General features: G+C 40.2%; 1 protein-coding gene across 1 annotated transcript; it reads right to left on the bottom strand.

Moving 5' to 3' along the window:
* Nucleotides 1-1,253: 1,253 nt before the first annotated feature.
* On the bottom strand, nt 1,254-20,962 carry LOC137288090 (5'-nucleotidase-like). Its single transcript, XM_067820467.1, has 9 exons — nt 20,215-20,962; nt 7,327-7,540; nt 6,588-6,773; nt 5,383-5,580; nt 4,776-4,907; nt 4,438-4,563; nt 3,390-3,554; nt 2,662-2,865; nt 1,254-1,840 (listed from the first exon to the last, which is right to left on the bottom strand). The coding sequence occupies exons 1-9, from the start codon at nt 20,557-20,559 to the stop codon at nt 1,647-1,649; spliced, it is 1,764 nt and encodes a 587-aa protein (XP_067676568.1). The 5' UTR covers nt 20,560-20,962; the 3' UTR covers nt 1,254-1,646.
* Nucleotides 20,963-21,999: the final 1,037 nt, after the last annotated feature.

Below are 21,999 nucleotides of genomic sequence, written 5' to 3'. Positions count from 1 at the left end.
ATTGACTATTCACAGTTGGCTCCACTTCCATATTTGTGACACGCGTTAAAGTTAAGGGTTTAGTTAAAAATATAACTGTACAGCTAACAAAATAATGGTATTGTGTCAAACACATTTGTCAAATCTGAACTGTCACAGACAACGGTAATGCATAATTCAATTAATCACAAAACCTCATGTGTCTACAGAATGCAAATATACTAAACACGAACAGAAACTTTATAAAACTGAAGTGTGCAAGACTGTAAAAGAACCATTCCTATGATTTTAGTATTTTTAAACATATCCTTCTGATTTGTAGTAGTAAAAATAAATAAAACGTGTCTTTGATGTTGTGAAAAAAAGTGTTTTGAAACATCAAAAATTATCTTTGTTCACATTTTTGCTTGAAAAGCAACATTTTCCCGTTTTCTGTTTACACATAGGAATCTCAATCCGAAGTGACTGGCAGGTCTACTAAGTACAATGTCCCACGCTTGCTGTCCCATACAACAGTCATAGCGCTGAGCTCGCTTTGTTCGACCGGGCCCTGATCGGGAGCGGTTTCATTGACCGCTTCAGAGTTTGTCTTCTCAATTTAAACATTGAATAATCGTTATAACGGTGCATATGCAAATCAGATTTACCCTTTTAAACATCTTACAAGTTATTGGCATCAGGTGATCTAAAATGCCTTGAAATCCGTATCTACCCTCTCAAATAGACATGTTCATATGTGTCTCAGGCAATTAAAGTGATGTATTCCGATGTAGATATCGACAGGTATATGGTGACAATATATGTACACATACATACATGTAAGGAATGACAGCACATGGACATAGGAGCCATGATAATGTATAAAGCATGAATGGTACTCATAAGAATGAACATTTACGTGAACATTTCAATCTACTTGAGTCAGTTGTTCATTGTTTGACGATTAGGCCATGCTTAGCCCAGTTTGAGATAATGGCCTTATTGAGGTTTCCATGTAACACTATTTACGAAGATCATTGTTCGATTCACCATGCAAAACGCCAAAGATGAAAGAATGTCTTTGTAACCGGAGACTGATAATAATGCATTATCTTCCATCGAGATGATTGTGGGGTTTTTTTTTTGGTTTTTTTGGTTTTTTTGGTTTTTTTGTTTTTGTTTTTCTTTTTTCAACAAACGATCCAACGATTGCAAACGACTGAACAAGGCGTATTTGGGTTTGAGTGACAAAGCTCAATAAGTATTCAATGGAAGTATAAAATTTCAACAACAAATTTCTCATTATTTCGATTTTGTTTATTTATTTTTTTATCTATCAACTCATTATTTCTCATTACTTCAATAATTTCAGCGTAAGTTCATTTATTTGTCGATGTTTCTCAGAATTTCAATTTTCTCGAAATCTTGAGTTTTAATAATCAACTTAAACTAACGAGCAATTAATTGCAATAACGACAAAATATTCGAAGCATCGAGGACAAATTCATTTGAAATGACAAGAAAATAATCAAACTGACAAAAAATATGGTACGATACAACGAGAAAAATTCAAATTGGAAAACGTAAACAAACAATTCCTATTTCTAGAAATTCCGGTTTAGTAAAATATATTTGTGACACTCATTTTGGCAGGATTTCTTATGTCACAGAAGAGAATGTCCCTTGACTCAACTAAACGTAGACATAAGTATCACTATCATACTAACGATGAGTGAGAGTTTTGCGGAAGTGACGACACCACCATTCACGCCGCAATCTGGTTCCTTACTTCCGGTCACAAAACGGATACGGCCTTCTACACCCTGGGTCAAGGGAGAAAATTTCTTCACGTAGTTGACAAATACGTCTGAGTCAAGAGCACCTAGAAAAAAAAGAAAATGAACACATTCTTAAGTGACTATATCATTTAACTGAAGCATTCATTGACGTCGGTTTTTGACATAAAGCCAAGTATGACATACCCTTGTGACATAACTATTTGATATGCAAATCTGATATGCAAATTAGGTAAACAGGAAGTGGGACATTTTTTCGAAAGCTGAATATCAATGAATCATACGAGATATAATCTGCTGATACTGAATCGTTGTTCTTGTTTCCGTTGAATTTATTCTGCCAAACTCATTTTTTGAATTAAATATTTTCTTTTCTCAGCGAATGAATATAAACAGGGAGTGAACAGGTTATTTATTTTGTTTCACCCTGCAATGGAAAGCATGTCTCACTAAGCACGACATACTTAATGATGTCTCTTAGTCATGTCTCTGGACGTGATATGGGGGCATTTATTTCTTAAAAGGGAAAGAGTAATATGCACATGAAAGTGATAAGTAAATATCATTCGCGAAAGGTTCGGAAAATACAGATTCATATCGCATGATATTTCCTCTGTTAAGGAAACACACGTAATGAAAAACCATCTATGTACTACAGATGGAAAAAAATGGTTTAAGGCGAATACATACAAGAGCGTTGGGATGGCATTGTCGTCAAAGCGTTCGCTCGTCACGCCAAAGACCAGGTTTCGATTTCCCACATGGGTACAATGTCTGAAGGCCACTTAAGGTGTCCGCCGCCGTGATGTTGCAGTAATTGCTAAAAGCGGCGTAAAACTATATTACACACACACCACAAAGGCAGCGTATGTTACCAATACCAACTGCAATTTTAAAGATATCTTACCAATTGGTGGCATTTGTATCCTGTTGTCTCGTATGACGGTGTAGCCATCGCCACCGTCAGACGTGAACGTCGGCAGTGCAATGGTATACAAGGTTTCTTTGTCAAGGGGATCGAACCTTGGAACTGTGCAGTTGGCACAGCGCACTTTGACATCAACCACTCGGCTGCCAACTGGTTTGCTGACGTCATATGTCACCACCAAACCTGGAATACAGTTCACACGTTCAAAATGACGCTTTTTCAATTCATTCATCTGCGCACTGAAAAATATCAATTGAGGCATTTTTACAACTGACCATATAAGTCAATAATGACTTGATATCGGTCTTAAACATGGTATTACTCGATGTGTTGCTAAATTCGACTGCGCCACATTTCAGGGTACAGGAACTGAAGCACAACAGTGAACCCTATTTTAATTCCTTAGTTACCCGTGATGATATGGGGTAGAATCGGGGTAGAATCGGTCTTCAGTTTCCCATGCTTGTCGTTAGAGGCAGCTAACGGAATCGAGTAGTCAGGCACGCTGACTTGGTTGACACATACCATCGTAGATTGATGCTCGGGCTGTTTATCACTGGATAAAGGTCCAGACGAGGTTGTATACAGACCGCCGCCATACAGCTGGTATATTGCCCTGTGTGGCGTTTACATCAATCAGTCAACTATGGTAGGTCAAAGGGACACAATTCTGCAGAGACTAGCACACAGCTGATAGTTCGACGTACCTGAAACCTGTAAGAAACCGCCAAAAAGGTCATCAGATTCTGACTTTGGATACCTGGACACGGAATGTTCCAAGGCCTTGAGAAGGAACTCTCCCTTCAGCTTGATCCAGTCGATGTCGTTCATGAATGGTAGCACGGATAACACGTCTTTCATTGTAATTTCACCTGCATTCCAAACAATGCATGTATATACATACTGTTTCCTATGTTACATCTCAAGTCGAGAGCACTCCACATGCCATAACATATCTCTGGATTCGTGTCAGGAATTTCAAAGGATATTTATGTAGCGCACATGTCTATGCAGCTGATACATGTTTGTTTCAGCTCGATCGCTGGATGTCAATCTCAAAGGCACATCATATCAGTCTCAACTATACAGCTCTTGCAGCCACTAAACCTAGTTATTGAGGCTTTCCCATATACAGGTTGGTCGACTGTGCCACAGTCCATGTGCACTGCACATTGAGAGAGTAATATACTGTTGTAAACAGATAGGATAGGCGCCTTGACCTATTACCATTAGGTTAGATAAACATTGTACAGGGTATGATTCCTTGTCGTAAATATCTTATATATTACGAATGTACAAAAAACCAGGGTTGTAACAAACAGGACTACCTTCTAGAATGCTGATCAACAGTTACCAAAAAATATTTCGTTATATCAGTTAATTCGTTAAGAGGATATTCGTTATAAACATGGTTTACTGTAAACTGGTTTAAACGAATCTTTGGTATATCATAATACCCACTTATAATGATGTTTAAGGCGTAATTTGAATGTGAAGAGTCTTCAGAAGCCGATAATGAACGCAGTGTTTTGAGTGAATATCCCAGGTTGTTTATCCTACAATACCTTTATCACTTACAGCAATTACGACACACTGGAAACTCCTCATGGAAATAATAGGAGCGTTGAAGGCATGGCATTGCACAGTTCAAATTCGAAAGTAGAACTCAAATGATAATGAGAATATATTGTGAGATTGGTTTATTTCATCCGTTATGGATTGTGTTATACAAGCATTTTATGATGGAATACTCACCCACGTCAATTGGCGTACGTATCCCCCCACCATTACAGAGTGCTATAGGAACGGAAGTCCAGTAGTCCTCGTGGGATTTTTCAAGCTGGAGGAATTTGTAGATCATGGCGTCTGTGTAGACATTGCCTAGAAAACAGCGACATGGAAATACAGTAATGTCCAAAACTATTTTCCCCTTGCAAGGTGCTCGTTCGAGATCTCATCGTTTTGAAAAAAATTATCCATTTGACTGTTATAAATATGAAAAATGAATTATTATATAAGCAGTTTTATTGTGAATTTTGCGAAAACAAATGAAAAGTGCATGTATTCCGTGAAACAGATTCTCTTCGACCTACCCAGGCTACATTCAATTTTGCGGCAGTCATGTTCATCCCCCTGGAGGAAGACATCAGTTGTTCCGACAACCGCTTGGGCAGACGCGTTGACGGCTTTGGCCCAGGGCTCCATTTTTATCAGGGTTTCGTTATCTGAAATGCAGACATTGGAAGCAGAGGTCTTACAACCTAATATACATTCGCCGTGTAAGTGAGGGCCATGAGAATAAAGATGTTGCCAATCGAAGGCTAATCAAATCAAATAACGTCGTGACGTATGGCGGTAACGTAAAGAAAATGGGTTGTTAACATGGGTCACGCTGACAAATGTGTTCAAAATTAACGTTTTACATCCATAACAAATCACTGCTAAAGGACTAAAGGTCATGACAGCGACGAACTTGGGCCTCAAACCAAAGACCAAAGGATCCGTTAAGGCTTATTGGGCTGTATTTTAAAACCCTAACAGTCACCACCGACGATTCTCTTTAAGGGCACGGCGGTGGTGTCGTGGTTAAAGTGTTCGCTCTTCACGTCGAAGACCCACACGGGGAAGTCCATTTCTAGTGTCCCATTGTAAAGAGCGACGTGAAACCATACATTCAGAATTCATTCTGTAACAATTTACCTTGTGCCGTGTCTTTATCTAGAAGTATTGGCCTCCCTTCCCATGCCAGAACATTTCCATCGTCATCGAATTCCAGTTCTATGTGCCCAATGTACTTGCTGTAACAGTAGGCCTGTACCACTGGGACCTTCACCCCTGAGGCTTGTGTTACTATGGTAGGATACGGACCCACGGGCTTCTCTGTTGACGGAGGTGTACCTGGGGATCAGAAAAGAAATCCTGCGGAGAAATGTACCTGGTTTACAGTACAAATGGAGGATTCCGTTGTAGGTGCCGTTTTGACGCAACGCTTAGTGTATCATATATCATAGATGGATTATTGTTGAGTGCGGCTTAAATTAGTATGTGAGCGAGTTTTGCTTTACGCCGCACTCAGTGATATTCCATCTATATGGAGTACTGTAAGTACTCGAGTCTGGGGCAAACAATCCAGTGATCAACAGCATGAGCATCGATCTGTGCAATTTGGCTACCGATGAAATGTGTCAACCAAGTTAGCGAGTCTGACCAACCGATCCCGTTAGTTGCCTGTTACGACAAGCATAGTCGGCTTTTGTGGCGAGCATGGTTTTCTGAAGACCTATTCTACCACGACTTCAGTAAATACTGGATTGTGATTGGCTAATCAAAGTCATCCAGAGGTATATAATCACGTTATATACCTTTGATTTTCAAACACATCATGTACTTATTTAAAATCTGAATAACATGGTTATGGTAGAATGTAGATAAACGTATTGTGTTGGAAAATCAGCGGTATATACAGAAATTATAATAGCTCTAAATTTTGTATTTAAAACCTCACGCTACGCGTCACAATCCCGTATTTACTGAAGCCATGGTAGAATTACAGATTGCCGACATGTATGAATGTTTCTGATTGTGGGGACCAGTGAAGGTCCCGGGGAAGAACAGGGCATCAGCAACCCATGCTTGCCGTAAAAGGCGAGTATCCTTGTCGTAAGAGGCGACTAACGGGATCGGGTGGTCAGACTCACTGACTTGGTTGATACATGTCATTGGTTCCCAGTTGCGCAGATCGATGCTCATGCAGTTGATCACTGGATTGTGTGGTCCAGACTCGATTATTTACAGACCGCCGCCATATAGCTGGTATAATGCTCAGTGCAGCGTAAAACTAAACTCATTCTCTCAGTCTGATTGCGGCGTTACACAACAGACGAAGAAACTCAAACATGCGATACCTGTGTACAGGAAAGAATGGCTGTGGCCACCGACGACAATGTCCAGGCCTTCCACCTCCTTCGCCATTTTACGGTCAAACTGATAGCCGGCATGGCCAAGGGCAATAATCTTGTTGATACCCATAGTCCTCATGTTGTCAACTTCCGCCTTCATGTGGGGAATGATGGGATCGAATACCAGGTTTTCTGTGGGTGAAAATAACGAAAATTAATAATAGTTCAAGCACTGTTCATATTTCACAATTCATGCATTGGTGAACAGAATACACGTATGGTTTGGACGGTGGGGTAGTAGTTAAAGCTGAGGGTCGGGTTTCGATTACCTTCATGGGTACACTGTGGGAAGCCTCTTTCAACTCATACGTCCACTGCTAATAAGTGTGAAGAACTATTAGCAATCATCAAAAGTTTTCGGCGCATTTTGTATTGAAAGGTTCTCATCAACTATATTTTATATATGTAATGTTCAACTGTATACATGTTTGCTGATGATCCATTGTCCATACGTGCCCTAATGACCGACTGTATATATGCCCTCTATTGTTCCTCTGCATGCATGTGCCCTGAAGTTCCACTGTGTAAATCTGCCCGAAATGTGCATTGTATAAATGTGCCCTTATGCTCCTCTGTATGCATATGTCTTTCTTTCCTCTGTTAACTATATACCTGTGTCTGTCCTTCCGCATACATGTGCCCTCTTCTTCCACTACATATATGTGCCCTGATGTGCTCAACATACCAGTATTCGATATTGACGGGGTGTCTGTGGTGGTGTACCCTATGATCCCGATCTTCTGACCCCCAATGGTCACCACGATGCTCTTCCGGAACAACCCCTGAATGCTTGGTTCCAGACTTGCGTTGATGTTGGCACTAAGTACGGGTACTCGGACTTCCTCCAGAAAGGGGCGTAGTCCACTTATGCCTCGGTCGAACTCATGGTTACCCAACGCCTGAAAGTTAAGAGTACATGTTAAGTCCATATACAATTAAGTTAAAATAGAAATAACTGGTTATTTTAACATAGTATTACATTTAGGTTTCAGGTAGATATCATGAACATTTCATCCATAGCAGCTGTAAAGTGCCATGAGGATTTGGCATTCAAAGGTTTAATAGCAAACGTACCACGTTTTGTTGGAGTATAGCCCAGAGAACCTTAGTGGTAATATAGCCGTGTACAAGCAAACCCTAAATGAAGCCTTCGTTACGTTTTCCCGTAGCCATTGTACCTCCTATACTGTAACATAGGAGCGACGGATGCTACGAGAAAAGTTACGAGATCTTAGGCTTACGAGAGCTTTGTGAAACGGGGCCCTGATATGAAGAGTGAGTGAGTGAGTTAATATTTAATGTACATCGGCAATATTTCAGCCATATCGTGACGAGAACCGTTAATATTTTATATAATAGTGAGTGGTGAAAAGTCTGTCAAGGAAGGACAATAGAACAACTAGATTATCACCGATACATATATAAAAGTAGTAATAAAATCTAAAACACTTTAACTATAGAGGGCGATACAATATCAAAACGGGCTATAGATCGCCAAAAACTGAAGGTAGATCACCAGAAGAAAGAAAATTATTCATGACATCAATGTCTGATGATGTATGTATGTTGTGGAGGGAATAATAATAACCATGGGCTGTTTTAGGAACGTAAATAAATATAGACAATGTGAGTTTCATTTTCAGTACTCGAGCACGATGCAGTTGTTAATAATTTCAGTAAACATCTATAGAAACACTTTTGTATCGCCGACACCTGGGGAAATCCAAGCAGTACCAAAGCCAAAATAAAATAACAAATCACTGACGTGTCGAGCCCACATGGGACGTTTCCTGAATTCAACAGATAATAAAAATTTATAACACTGATATGGACATGTATTTTGATTCATTCTCAATAATCTCAGCCAGTGTTTAATACCTTTGACATAAAAAACATTGCATAAGGGTACCCTCCCACATTCCCATATATAACAGCATTCGATGATCTTTAACTAATCTGACGTAAAATTATGCCAAATTTTCGGAGGACAGTTTCAATACTTTCAATACTTTCAAACCCCATATCTCGGCCGCATGTATTAGAATTGGTACAATCTTTTTATCAAAAATATAAAATCCTTCTGAGAGCTACATATCATATCGTCTTATAAATGACTTGATCGGCCACAGCGCCTTATTAGCTTGATCAGATGTTTTAAATGCCCTAGTCCTAATCAATTTGGGAGTTATCACGTCCTAGATATTTATTAGTATTGACACTTTCCATTGGGGTACCATTATAAAACCATTTTTTCTGTTTGTGCAAGGGTCCACCCATTGTAAAAACAAATCATCTGCAAATAACAAAGCGATGATATTTTCGGAGATAAATATACCTTCATCAAACCTTTTCCGATTGTTAGTACAAGCTCATTCATATATAAAGAGAATAGTACCGGACTAAGGACACGGGCTTGCCGAACCCCACAGGAGCTACAAAAATATTTAGTTAATTTCTTACCATTCTCATAGGTTACAATGACCTTGACATTAGTATACATAATCTTAATCAACTTGAAAAAAATTACTATGGATCCCATTTTGCCAAAGGGGGCGGTGGAGTAGCCTAGTGGTTAAAGCATTCGCTCGTCACGCCGAAGACACGGGTTCGATTTCCCACACGGGTACAATGTGTGAAGCCCATTTTCTGGTGTCCCTCGCCGTGATATTGCTAGAATATTGCTAAAAACTAAGCTCACTCAGTCACTCACCATTTTGCATAAAAACACGTAGTAGTTTAAACCTATTCACCATATCAAACGCCTTGCCAAAATCTATCTATCTTCCCATTTTTACGCGTTAAATACTTCTGAATGATTGTCTGGAGAATAAAGATACTGTCCACAGTCGAATGGTCAGTCTTAAATCCACCCTGATATACTCCAATTATCTCACGAAGTTCCAAAAAAAAGTACTTCAATCTTTTGTTTAGAACCGGAACAAAATATTTGCTCATTACATTCAGAAGAGAGATTCCCCTATAATTATTCGCGTCAGATGTACCTTCCTTATTTAGTGGGATAATAATACCAGCTGACCAGGAATTTCGCCAAAAGCCGGATGAGAGAACAGTAATACTAAATAAGGAACAATTATATGTTCAGAGTCTTTGAAAAACTCGGGAATACCGTCAATCCTGGGGATTCGTTACATTTCAGATGTCTGATAGCATTTAGTACATCCTGATCTGTAAAGTCACATTATAGAATATTATCGTCATTCATACAATCAACACATGTATTAAAATCACGTTTGTCATTGTAGGATTTGACGTCTTCTGGTAACGTTGGATTTAACAAGTCCTTAAGGTATTCAGCCCATGTTGATTGCGATACACTTTCTTCCACGGCTCGAGTTGTGGTATATTTTTTCACAAGTTTCACAAGCAGAACAGTCTCTGGAACAAGCTGCATCATAGATTTTTTGAGTAATCGAACGTTTAGGACTATTATTTTACAAGTCTGTTTGAACTTAGAAGCAATGTCTTTGTATCTATAATTCAAATTCTAATCTTTTTTCTAAACATATTAAGCACTTTATATTCTTCATGTTTAAGAGTGTGACACTGTTGATCAAACCATTCCGGTTGTTGTTTGGAGTTGATAGTTTGGGGATATCTACATTCCATATATTGCCCACAGCAGAATGCACTGCAGTACGTTTACTGTCTTGTCAGTGTTGACATGTAGACCGCTCATAAAGTCCTGAAACATATCGCTTGTATCAGCCTTTTGCAGGTTATCAAGATATAATTGTGATTTTTCATTATTCCATTCAAATGTATTTCTTTTACTGCATTGAAAATACTTGGCCCGGTTGGCCTGTCCACACCCAACAGGGGTGAGAGTGTGGCTACGGGGGGGAGATATTCGTATTCCGCGGGGGAGACATTCTTGAAGTACCCCACATAACGGTACACGGCGCTGATACTGCAATGTAATCGTGTGTGCTAGGACCGATCGGGCTAATGCAGTAGTCCCCTTCATCTTAGTATCTGCCATTTAACAACTACCATCCAAACGTTTTGCATAAGTCTAGTAATTTTTTCCAGGGTGATTTACAACCCGATCTTTGTTTTCAAGATTTGGGAACACAAGTGGGGAATCAAATTCCTCGTTTTGTATCTTCGTCCAAGGGTGGAAAATCAACACTAAAACCAAGAATATAGTCTAGTTCTACAATCGCCAATTCGTTTCTTGAGCCACACTGTAACTTTGCAGCCCCATCTTTAGTGTTATATGGCCACAACCTCGTATAAGCTTTTTGCCTATCCGTATACGCTGCAGAGACACAAGAAACACGGTGTCCACCTACTCCCCGTGTACTCTTTGGAAAAAGGATGAAATACTGAAACGCATAAGTATAGCGACACCACCGCTGAACCGGCCGATGTTGTTTACCTTTAAGCGAACTGATTGAAATGAAGTATGACAGGCGATTAAGTTACTAAAGTTACTAAAGGTTTCGGTCAAACATGTTATATCATATTTAGTGATAAAGTCACAAAACTCTGGATGGATGACTTTATTATATAGGCCGTTCACATACCAACTCAATAGGCTTATTGGTGGCAGAGATTGTGATTCATCCGGAATACCCGCTATAGCTTTCTGATCGGGTGTCAATATCAACGTCGATATCAGTCACGGGGTCAAGGCCAACCTGCTATAAAACACGACTAGAGCCCCGGAACTATACGACATGAATTTGATATCATCTATGACTAGAAAGTGGCCTTTGATGTATGCTGTTTTGCCTTGGTCCCTAGGTTGTTTGAGGTGTGGTATGAGTTGTTTTCTTCTGAGTCTTGTTTTTTGAGAGAAGTCCTCATATATTCTGAAAATTGTGCTGCCTTTCAGCTCTGCCTTACGCTGTTGAGGACAGAGTAAGTTTGTCGGCTCTGGAGATGACCTTTATCAACACAATCGGATTTTCCCCCTGTTCTGGCTTAGTGCCCTTCTGTGGACAGTATCGAAAAGAATATCATTTTCATGTTGTAGACATAACGTATCCTTCAGAAATGAGCTAACTTTTATTTTAGATTCACTAGACGCTTCATACCACCCTTCCATTTCCATTCCAAAGAAAATTATTTCTTATGGAATAGTTTTCCCTTTTATCATGGTTAGCGTTTGTCTGAGTCGTCACAATCTTATTAAGATCTTTATTTTCGTTTTGAATTTGTTCCACCTGATTATTTCATTTGTCATTGTTCTGGACCACTGAATTTTTCAGGGTTGTTAGCATTTCACTCATGGACGCTATTGTCTTATTCGCACATTAAACTGGCCAGTCTGGTGTCCGCCTCGTTGTCCGGCTGGGATCCCCTCCTCCTTGTGCTGGGTCTGGGTCTGGGTCTGGGTCCCGGGTCCCGGGTTAGCCCCCATGTCACCCGACAACAGAAGCTGCCTTCTTGCACCAAATGTAAACATTGTAGAGTCCGTGCAACTCATCTCACACACGCATAATATAAAAAGTCATGCTTGAAATTTCTTGACAATAATTAAAATTATCTGTGCTGAGGAAACTTCAGAACATATGTCCACGATTAACACGGTGTATCGGTAGACTGTGACCTATCAGCATGATGGCAGTTAATGTGACACCAACTGCCTACAACCTGTCCATACCTGGTGTCCATGTTGTCTCCACCATGTACTTGCTGACATGTTCGATTTGTCTGTGACCCGAGGGCTATTAAAACGCCCAATTCTGCACCTACGTGACTGAAGTATGACTGTATTGATTCCGAAGTATTTAATATTTTATTTCATTAAAAATGTTTTCTCTGAAGCATTTATTATATCTAACAGATCCAAGTCCACCAACACGGAAATCAACGTTGTTTTCAAATTGGAAGTCCAGTTAATTAAGTTAGTGGATCCAATTGAGTTCCGGGTTGGAATAGGTCATCAACGGACTGTCCTGGTGGTAAGAGGTCATCAAACGTATCAGGTGGTCAGACTGGCTGAATGTGAGTCCTCGTTCATCGCTGAATGTGAGTGGATCGTTCACTGTGACAACGTTGGCTGCGAACCACATCCTCGTGTACAAAACACGGAACAGTCACGTCACCGAGGATCTATGAAGATCCTGGTTAGACCTAGTCTTGGGCAACTCACGCTTGTCGCAAGACGCTACTAACGGGATCCAGCTCGCTGACGTTGATACATGTTATCGCATCCCAATTGCATAGGCCGATGCTCATGATGTTAATCATCGGATTGTGTGGTCCATACTGGATTATTTACAGATCGTCACCATACAGCTGGAATATTGCAGAGTGCGGCCTTAACCAACAAATCAACTTAATCACGGAGCCTGTCAATAGGCCCAAATAGGTCGCTCCTCGACAAGCAACAGATGGATGGGAACCTATCCTAACCTTGGTACTACGTGGGAATCATACAGAGCTTATGATACATACGTCTTAATATATGTATACATGAATACATCATCTAGCAACAACACTATCTAGGTGAGGCTACAGTGTTATAAAACTATTTCTTGGTTGAGCAACCTTTGAAGGGCACAAAGGTTACTGTAAAAGCTTGAGTACAGTACTTCAGTTTCTCCCCCACTAGGTTAGAGTAAACGTTTCAATCGGCAACCATTATATTTTCATTACATATTAATGATTATGAACCACAAACGTTTGTGTAAATACGTGCTTACAGATAAGAAAGAAGTTTTGTCCTATTTGTTTTAAAATGACAGCCACAGTGCCTGGCTTTACGCTGCTTTTAACTCTATTCATGGGGACACCTTAAATAGGCCTCACACATTGAACCCAAATGGGGAATCGAACACGGGTATTCAGCATGACAAGCGACCGCTTTAACCATTAGGCTACCTCACCCCCTGCTTTAGTTTTGAATGTACCTTTGTTTGCTCACTGGTGTGAAAATGTGTCCCTGTTATACCAGGTCGGACATAACATATCTATCTTTTCTAGAAAGAAGTATGATGTTAACATCAGACGAGATAACATTCCAGGCACACCTAAAAACTTACACTTTGTTTGAACATCGAATCGAAACATGCTATCTGAGTCGAAACTGGACAAGGGGACCACGTTATCTGAATCGAAACACTCGATCCGATGTTAGTTTTTGTACCGTTTCAATCCCCAAAAGCGTCCCCGGGCCTGGATCCGTTAGATTTCTTATTAGGATAGAATTGATTGAAGTGATCGTTTGGTAGAAATACTTCCGTGGATGTCGTCACTTCTAATCAGATAACATGATTTAGATCCTATGGTTCTTTTTTTATTGTTTCCACCAAAAGAAACCCTGACCTGACATGTTATCTGAATCGAAAGTGGACCAGACAATCGTGTTATCTATGTTCGAGGCATGTATAATCACATTGTGTTTGTAACAACATTATAGATTTGTTTCTTATTTTCTGTCCGCCCTGCAGTTTATTTCGACGTGAAATAATTATTACGTTTTCTTGTCTCCATTTATCCCAGATGTGATAATGTAAATCTACTTTCACCGATAAGCTTGACCTAGGTTCATCTCCAATATTCTGAAATTGTTTCCTACAACAAAGAATATTTTCATGCGATCTACGTTTTAAAATTTTCTAAAATTATTTACACATTTAGAAAAATATCTTTGACTCCCGCGCGCTCTCTTACTGGTAGTAGTTCGATTTGAGTAGGGGCGGTGTGGTAGCCGAGAGGTAAACGTTCGCTCTCTACACCTAAGTCCGTGTTCGATTCCTCACATGGACGCAATGTGTGAAGCCCATTTCTGGTGTCACCGGCCGTGATACTGCTTGCTGGAATATTGCTAAAAGCGGATAAAATCATAGTCACTCACTTGCCAGTCTCGATTCCAAATGAGAACCATATAAAATATACTAATGGCCTAACCAGTGTTGTATGGCGTTTAGTCACTGGGAACCTAGGGTGAAGGTCAAGTAGTAAGTAACAAGCCAAACATTTGTTAAAAAGGTCCACAAAACTTGGGTAAACCCTCTCTGGTGTACAGGAGATTACTGTTGTCACGGGATACAGCTGTTTTAAGGTCATTTCACCATACAGGAGGCCGTGACATTTGTCAATTTGATTTTTAAAGTGATCGTTGATGACGACATTTGCAGGTACAGATCTTTAAGTGGGCGTCGTGATTAAGGTATTTTTTGTACCGACTCAAACCATAACGACGTGCTTGCCATGCAAAACGAAGGTCACAGCTTACGTCGAGGATTTTTAACACGGTTTTTATGCGCGACGTCTAATTGTAAATTCTGAACATTTTCCGCAGATATTCTCTCGATAAAGAAACTTGATTCAGATCCGTCCGTAGGTTTTGTACGCTAACAATGAGCAACTCTCATACAATACAAACGTCCTAGTTTGTCATCAGTTATTTTTAACATGGCGTTTATACGTGATACTTGAATGCAAGACTGAAACATCATTCACGTTTATTGGTTGTAGAACAATGCCCAATACTGAGTGCATTGCAATAGCGTAAATCGATTGCATGACAACTGACGTGTGCCCATGAACACAGGGACCAGAGCCGATGATGACACACAGTCCGTTACTATTCTGGAGGTGACTGGTACAGATCAGTTGGTGTATGTCAGGTTGATGAGTAATTTAATGGTGCTCTGTTTCTCTAACAAATAACTGTTTGGCACTGGATACGGTTCGATATTCAGTGAATTATCACGATGCATTATGTTATGAATATGAAATGCTAATCTCCTCCCTCCCTCCCTCCCTCTCGCTCTCTCTCCCACCCCCTCTCTCTCTCACCTCTCCCTCCTCTGTCCCCTCTCTTTAACCCCCTCCTTGCCTCCCCCTCTCTCTCTCTCTCTCTCTCTCTCTATCTCTCTCTCTCCCACCCCCTCTCTCTCACACTGATTAACGATTACACGTTCAACATGTAATAACCATTACAACTACATCCCCGTTCTATTTTAGACGTCGAAAGTCACAATGTACGTGACAGCACTGACTAATAATAATACAAGAATCTTTTATGGTCCGTTTGGCTCAAAAGCGGACCAATAAATTGCAATGATCTAACTCGAGAACTAATAACAATATAATACTATGTCTTACTTGTCTGCACTTATGCACGTGCGTCACGTGCAACGGGGTGTTCCTCTCTTTGTACTCCTTTCGTAACAAAATAGTGAGTTGTGTAAACATTTTAATGATAGTTTGTTAAACAACTTTCTTTTCATTTTTAGGACATATATTAAATTCTGCATGAAACTCAAACAGTTGGTCTGATGTTTTGATTGTGATCAGCGTTTCATTCATTCTCTTCCCACAGTGGTTACTTTTCATATCTTCCTACGTAACCTCTGTTCTAATACGACCCTTTCATGGTGCGAGTGTTCAAGACTCGTGATTGGAGGCAATCAGATTTAGTAGTGCAGTCAGCGACCTTGTTTCAAAAGCGATCGTTCGAAACATCTCGGTAATTTCCGGATGCATCGTGAAAACTAGAACCTCTTCCCGAGCGCGATACTCAAATGTTTCTTCTAGACAGAACTCAGTCATGTCATATTTGTTTCTCCACATTGCTTGCATTTGTCAATTTGAATCTAGGTCGATGTAACACGTGTTCTGATTGGACAGAAGAAAAGGGAGATAAATCTGCTGCCATTTTTTGCCGCTAGGACATTTTTTGAGAACCGCGAAATATGGCCGTAACCTGGAAGATATGACAAGTAACCTGTGGGAAGAGAATGCGTTTCATTGAGCATTGTAGGTTTATTAGTTCTCGAGTTCAACTGCAAAATATCTATCCACTTTTGAGTCAAAAGGACTATAACTAAATGACACTTTTTGTTATTACTTGGGAGACCAGTATGGACACGACTGCACTGATTAATAATGAAGCTATCTCTACAAAATGGCATTGCAGATAAAATAAAGTCTTGTCAGCCTCTGAAAGCGTTAGCTGATAACGTGGTCCACATGCGTCAAGGCAGTTATCACGCTCATTACTGAAACAGCTCTTCCTGGTAGATAATTATCAAGGGAGTGTGAGTCAACATACGAGAGATGACTGGATACATGAACATTGAATGAACGTGATAATGAACGTTGTGTGAGCTGACGCTACCATTATCGTGTAATGTTACATATTAATTTAAAAGTCCAAAGGAAGTCATTGCAAATAATTATTTCCCACGACTGGCAAGGTCTAACGGTACAATACCGTACATTGCTGTGTCCTGACAACTGGCAATTATGGAAATGAAACCTCTTATACGTTTTGTGGGCGGTCGGTGTTAGATGGTGGGAGTTTCTTTGGTAGGGTTTACGATGGGGGAAGTTTTCGAATGGGGGAAGTACATGTCTGCACATTGGGAGATCTATTCAATGAGCTTACATTACGTATGACAATGGTCCAGTCTTTGATTATGTAGCTTTGAAGGAACGTACGGGACCACGCAGGCTAACATGTAATCTCTGAAATGAACATGTTTTCAGAAATTGTAGAAATCTAAACTTGCATGGGCTTTCTTGGATTAATTTGTCTCAGGGTTTGTATGACAGATAATAGGAGCCTCGTCAACGTCACTATAGTCAACATTGCGTCGCCGCGCTAGTCTCAGAACAGGTCTGATGTGCGTATTTGATAAGTGATTAGTGTAGGTATCACAAGTGATGGCCCAAATATTCACATCACCATCTAGCAAATCACAGGGGATGGCAATGGTCGGATGGCCTAGTAGTTAAAGCGTTAGATGGTGGCACTTAAAAGCCAGTTCATATTCTCATGTGGAAGCAGTGTATGAAGTCAATCAATGGCGCTCAGTTAAAAATCCAGAACTTTCGCTAACATTGCGTATGGCCATGAGCATTTTAGCTCACATTGAAGAACTTAGACTAATAACTAGTCTCTCCAATAAACATATTTTACAGATAAAGAAAAAAAAATGTATGTATGTATGTATGTATGTATGTATGTATGTATGTATGTATGTATGTATGTATGTATGTATGTATGTATGTATGTATGTATGTATGTATGTAAAGAAATCTGTATATCATAGATATTACTTTGCACTGCATGGCAAACATATGTCCGGTCAAGAAAGGGGAAGATCCGTTTGTCCTTCGCAGACTTCGCAGTGACCTGGATGTTTAAACATAAGGTCGTCAGAGGTTAAAGTTTGCCCTGGATGTACACACATGTTCCTTCAACATCTGCTGTTATCTGAATATATCTACAATTCACACGCTCATGAATATTTATGACTCTAATCAAACTAGGAAAGTATATTACGTGACAGATGTTTTACTAAATGAATATAGAACTAAGCTTTGACGCATCATGCTTACGGTAGATTTGAGCATTTTTGGTTGTTGTTCTTCACCAGACAATCGTGTTATCCGGATCAAAGCTGGACCAGACAGTCATGATGTCTGAGTCGAAGCTGGACCAGACAATCGTTTTATCGAATCGAAAGTGGACCACACAATCATGATGTCTGAACAGAAGGTTGACCACACAATCATGATGTCTGAACTGAAGGTGGACCACACAATCATGATGTCTGATCAAAAGGTGGACCACGCAATCATGATGTCTGAACTGAAGGTGGACCACACAATCATGATGTCTGAACAAAAGGTGGACCACACAATTATGATTTCTGAACTGAAGGTTGACCACACAATCATGATGTCTGAACAAAAGGTGGACCACACAATCATGATGTCTGAACAAAAGGTGGACCACACAATCAAGATGTCTGAACAAAAGGTGATCCACACAATCAAGATGTCTGAACAAAAGGTGGACCACACAATCAAGATGTCTGAACAAAAGGTGGACCACACAATCATGTTATCGTGAACATAAGCGGAGGTACGTGATTAGATGATTTCACGTAATTATTCCCGATTGCATAGATCGATGGTCATGATGTTGATCAGTGGATTGTCTGGTTCACACTCGATTATGTAGAGACCGCCGCAATATGGTTGGAATATTGCTGAGTGCTGTGTAAAACTAAACTCACTCACTCATTCTAACGAATCCCTTTGCTTTGTATGTATGTATGTATGTATGTATGTATGTATGCATGCATGCGTGCGTGCGTGCGTGCGTGCGTGCGTGCGTGCGTGCGTGCGTGTGTGCGTGCGTGCGTGCGTGCGTGCGTGTGTGTTTCTAGGCAGTAATCTCTACTGATTCAGTGAAGCCCCTGTGGAACTGTTGGTAAGGGTCATCCACATATTACCCTGCTTAACACATTCCCCTGTTACTGAATTAAAGCAAACATTCAATACCAGAGCAAAATGAAATGAATACAGGGCCCCAAACAATGCTGATTTGCAGTCACACAGCTAAGGCACTATTCACTTGCAAGAAAATTCTAATTTGAGTTGATTTTAACATTAGCTTCTAAATCAAGTTTTATTTCCATTTCGCATGCTTATGTACGTTCCAGGATAAATTGTTTATCGAGGTCAAGACAAATTATACTCTTCAAAAAGTAGGAAAACTGTACTTTCAATGTACGATTGTCGAAATTGGGAGACAAATGGGATTGTATCAATGTTGATAAAATAACAATGGATGATTTGAGAATACATCACCTCATGGATTTCATTCAAAGCAAAGCTGTTCGTTCAGTTATCCCCCTTGTTAGGTGACTGGAGTATGACATGAAAATTTCAGGTTTACAATTTTCAGTTAGTAGTTAGTGATTTGACCCTGAAAACGCTGACCATGTACAGATGCAAGAAAATTATCGGAACAATGGTCTACAGTGATTTATCAACCTGACTGAAAAACGTCAAGATTCATAATGTCATCCCATGCACGTGTAGGAGGCTCCCACGTTGTGCACATGCTTTCCATGCATTGTGTTTGTATGTGGTGATAACGTGAAAGAATGTTGCATACGCAAGATGAAGGTCATTGTAACGTTCCTCAATGGGATTTCTTTCAACCAGACTTCACAGTTAATGTTCCCCTATTTTTTATAAACAGTATATGAACAATGAACGTATCAGTGCTGAGTTCAATGGGGTACTCGTATTTCTGTCAGTTGCTCTTCAATGGGCCTCGCCGGGTGGCCCTCGAGGGCCAAAAACTTTAAATTATGACTGCCGTTCTTATCCATTTCCGCCGTTTCAATAGGGGTACATGTAATTAGGTGTCACGCGACCGGAAACTAGTGACAAGTGCATGTCAATATTATATTTATGTCTATGATATAAATCACTTTTCAACCATACAGTTATTTTTATCATGCACAAATCAGAAGTCATTAAGATCTAAACCTTTTTATATCCCCTCGTAATATCACAGACCAAAGTACATCAAACGTCGAGGGGCGGACACACAACACAAACGGCATGCAATATAACGTTACACAAACACACCAATTACAGCTCCATTTAATTCATAAAAAAAATTGGGAATTTGTAAATAAGTCTAGCTAATCTAATCACTTTATGACCAAAATTTCACGAAAGAATAATTTCCGGAAGTACAAAAAGTAATACAAATGTAACCATGGATACTGGGATAGCACACAGAAGAATAACAGTGTGGGTTTAGAAGACACAGAAGACTCACCATTGCGTCGTAGCCGAGTAAGTTGACAAACTCCGCTGTCACATTTCCTCCGAAGTAATAGAACCATAACGTTCCTTGGTACTGGTCCCCGGCATCGATGACAAGGGTATTGTTTGGTTTAAGGTTCCGGAATTCCTTAACTTTGGTCACGATGCGGGGATAGCCACCATAACACTTGTTGGCCGCGGCGTCTTTCGCCGAGCAAGGGCCTCCATGAACGTTCGTCTGCTCAAAGTGTGCATGAATGTCGTTTGTGTGAACAATTGTCAGATTGAAAGCCCTGCCATTTTGGGTACAAGATAAAACCCCGAACAGGATTGCAGTCAGAGCGAGAGGCGCGTTCATGTTGTTATCCCAGGACGAGCTTTGTTCCACTAGATGTCCTTATCTCGAAAAAATCCCGCTCAGCGATGACGGCTTATCAGATTGTTTACTTGGGAAGGCAGCTGTACTGGTTTAGCTCACCTCCGGTTAATCTCCTATCTGTTATCAACTTTACAAGCGCTTAACCAATCATTGATCGATTGTAAAGCTGGCATATTCACGGGCATATTCCAGCATCAGACTGCTGAATGTATCGACCAAGCTATCTGTTTAATTTACGACGCATTAGTGACGTGGTATGATAGTCTATTGTTTGTTATGCACAATGCTTGGCGCGCTTTGTGCATCATATCAGCACATATGGCGTACAACTACTTGCATGTAGATTAGATCTGTCTGTTAAGCTTCCCAGATTGTACTGTGTGAGGATAACATAACTGGCTTGTTTCCTTTTCGTGTCCGTTAAAATCAATTTGAGGATTTATATGTCTAAATCGACGACTCCTCACTTAAGGAATTCTTTAACGGAATGCCTAACACCCGGACTAAGAAAAGTCAGGCCGGAAAGGGCCGGGTGAGCCGGTAATAAAAAATGAACTGAAAAATATTAAAGCGAAACGTATGCATCTGAGATGATACATCTCCAGAATTAACAAATCCATAATTTTGTCCAAGTCTGAATCAACATGTATATTAAACAATGTAATAACGTAATAACGATGACTACATACCGAGTGTTCTTGCTTCATAGTCAATGAACCAGTGGTGAAGGCCCGGGTTAGAATATTGGGTTTCAGTTACCATGCTTGTTGTAAGAGGCGACTAACCGGATCGGGTGGTCAGACTCACTAGTTTGGTTGACTTATGTCATCGTTCCAAATTGCGCAGATCGATGCTCAAGCTGTTGATCATTGGATTGTCTGGTCCAGACGCGATTATTAAATTTACAGACTGCCGCCGCATAGCTGGAATATTGCTGAGTGAGTAAAACTAAACTCACTGATTCACGAATTTCCCGTCTCACTGGGTATCCTTTTCAATTTAAATATAATTATTTTTTTCTCAGAATTATACACATTCGGTGATTTAGCGTTAGTGTTTGCTTTCGTGACAATTAGTAAGAAATGGGGATATACTTGGATCTTCTCTTGTCCACATAATGCGTTGGGACCGCTGCTTGGGATGATCAACTGTCAGATGTGTGTGTGATTGTTCGGTTGCTGTTTAATGCAATGATCTAGTGACATGACGGCGGTTTCTTCACTCACTCACTCACTCACTCACTCACACAATGTCATACGAGCCGCGTCAAAGTGAAGACTGGGTAGCAAGAAGTGTGTTGTTTTATGTGAGTCCGACTGTAGTTGTGTTTCAGTCAAAGGTTTCGTTTCCGGCTTCAAGCTTTAAATTTCAAAGGTCGTCGAGATAAAATCACAACACTAAAAATGTTTTTACGTATAC

Source organism: Haliotis asinina, chromosome 6 (genome assembly GCF_037392515.1).
Source record: "Haliotis asinina isolate JCU_RB_2024 chromosome 6, JCU_Hal_asi_v2, whole genome shotgun sequence".
NCBI lineage: Eukaryota > Metazoa > Mollusca > Gastropoda > Lepetellida > Haliotidae > Haliotis > Haliotis asinina.
Note: the sequence above shows the minus strand (reverse complement) of the source record. Positions and strands in the feature narration are given on the sequence as shown.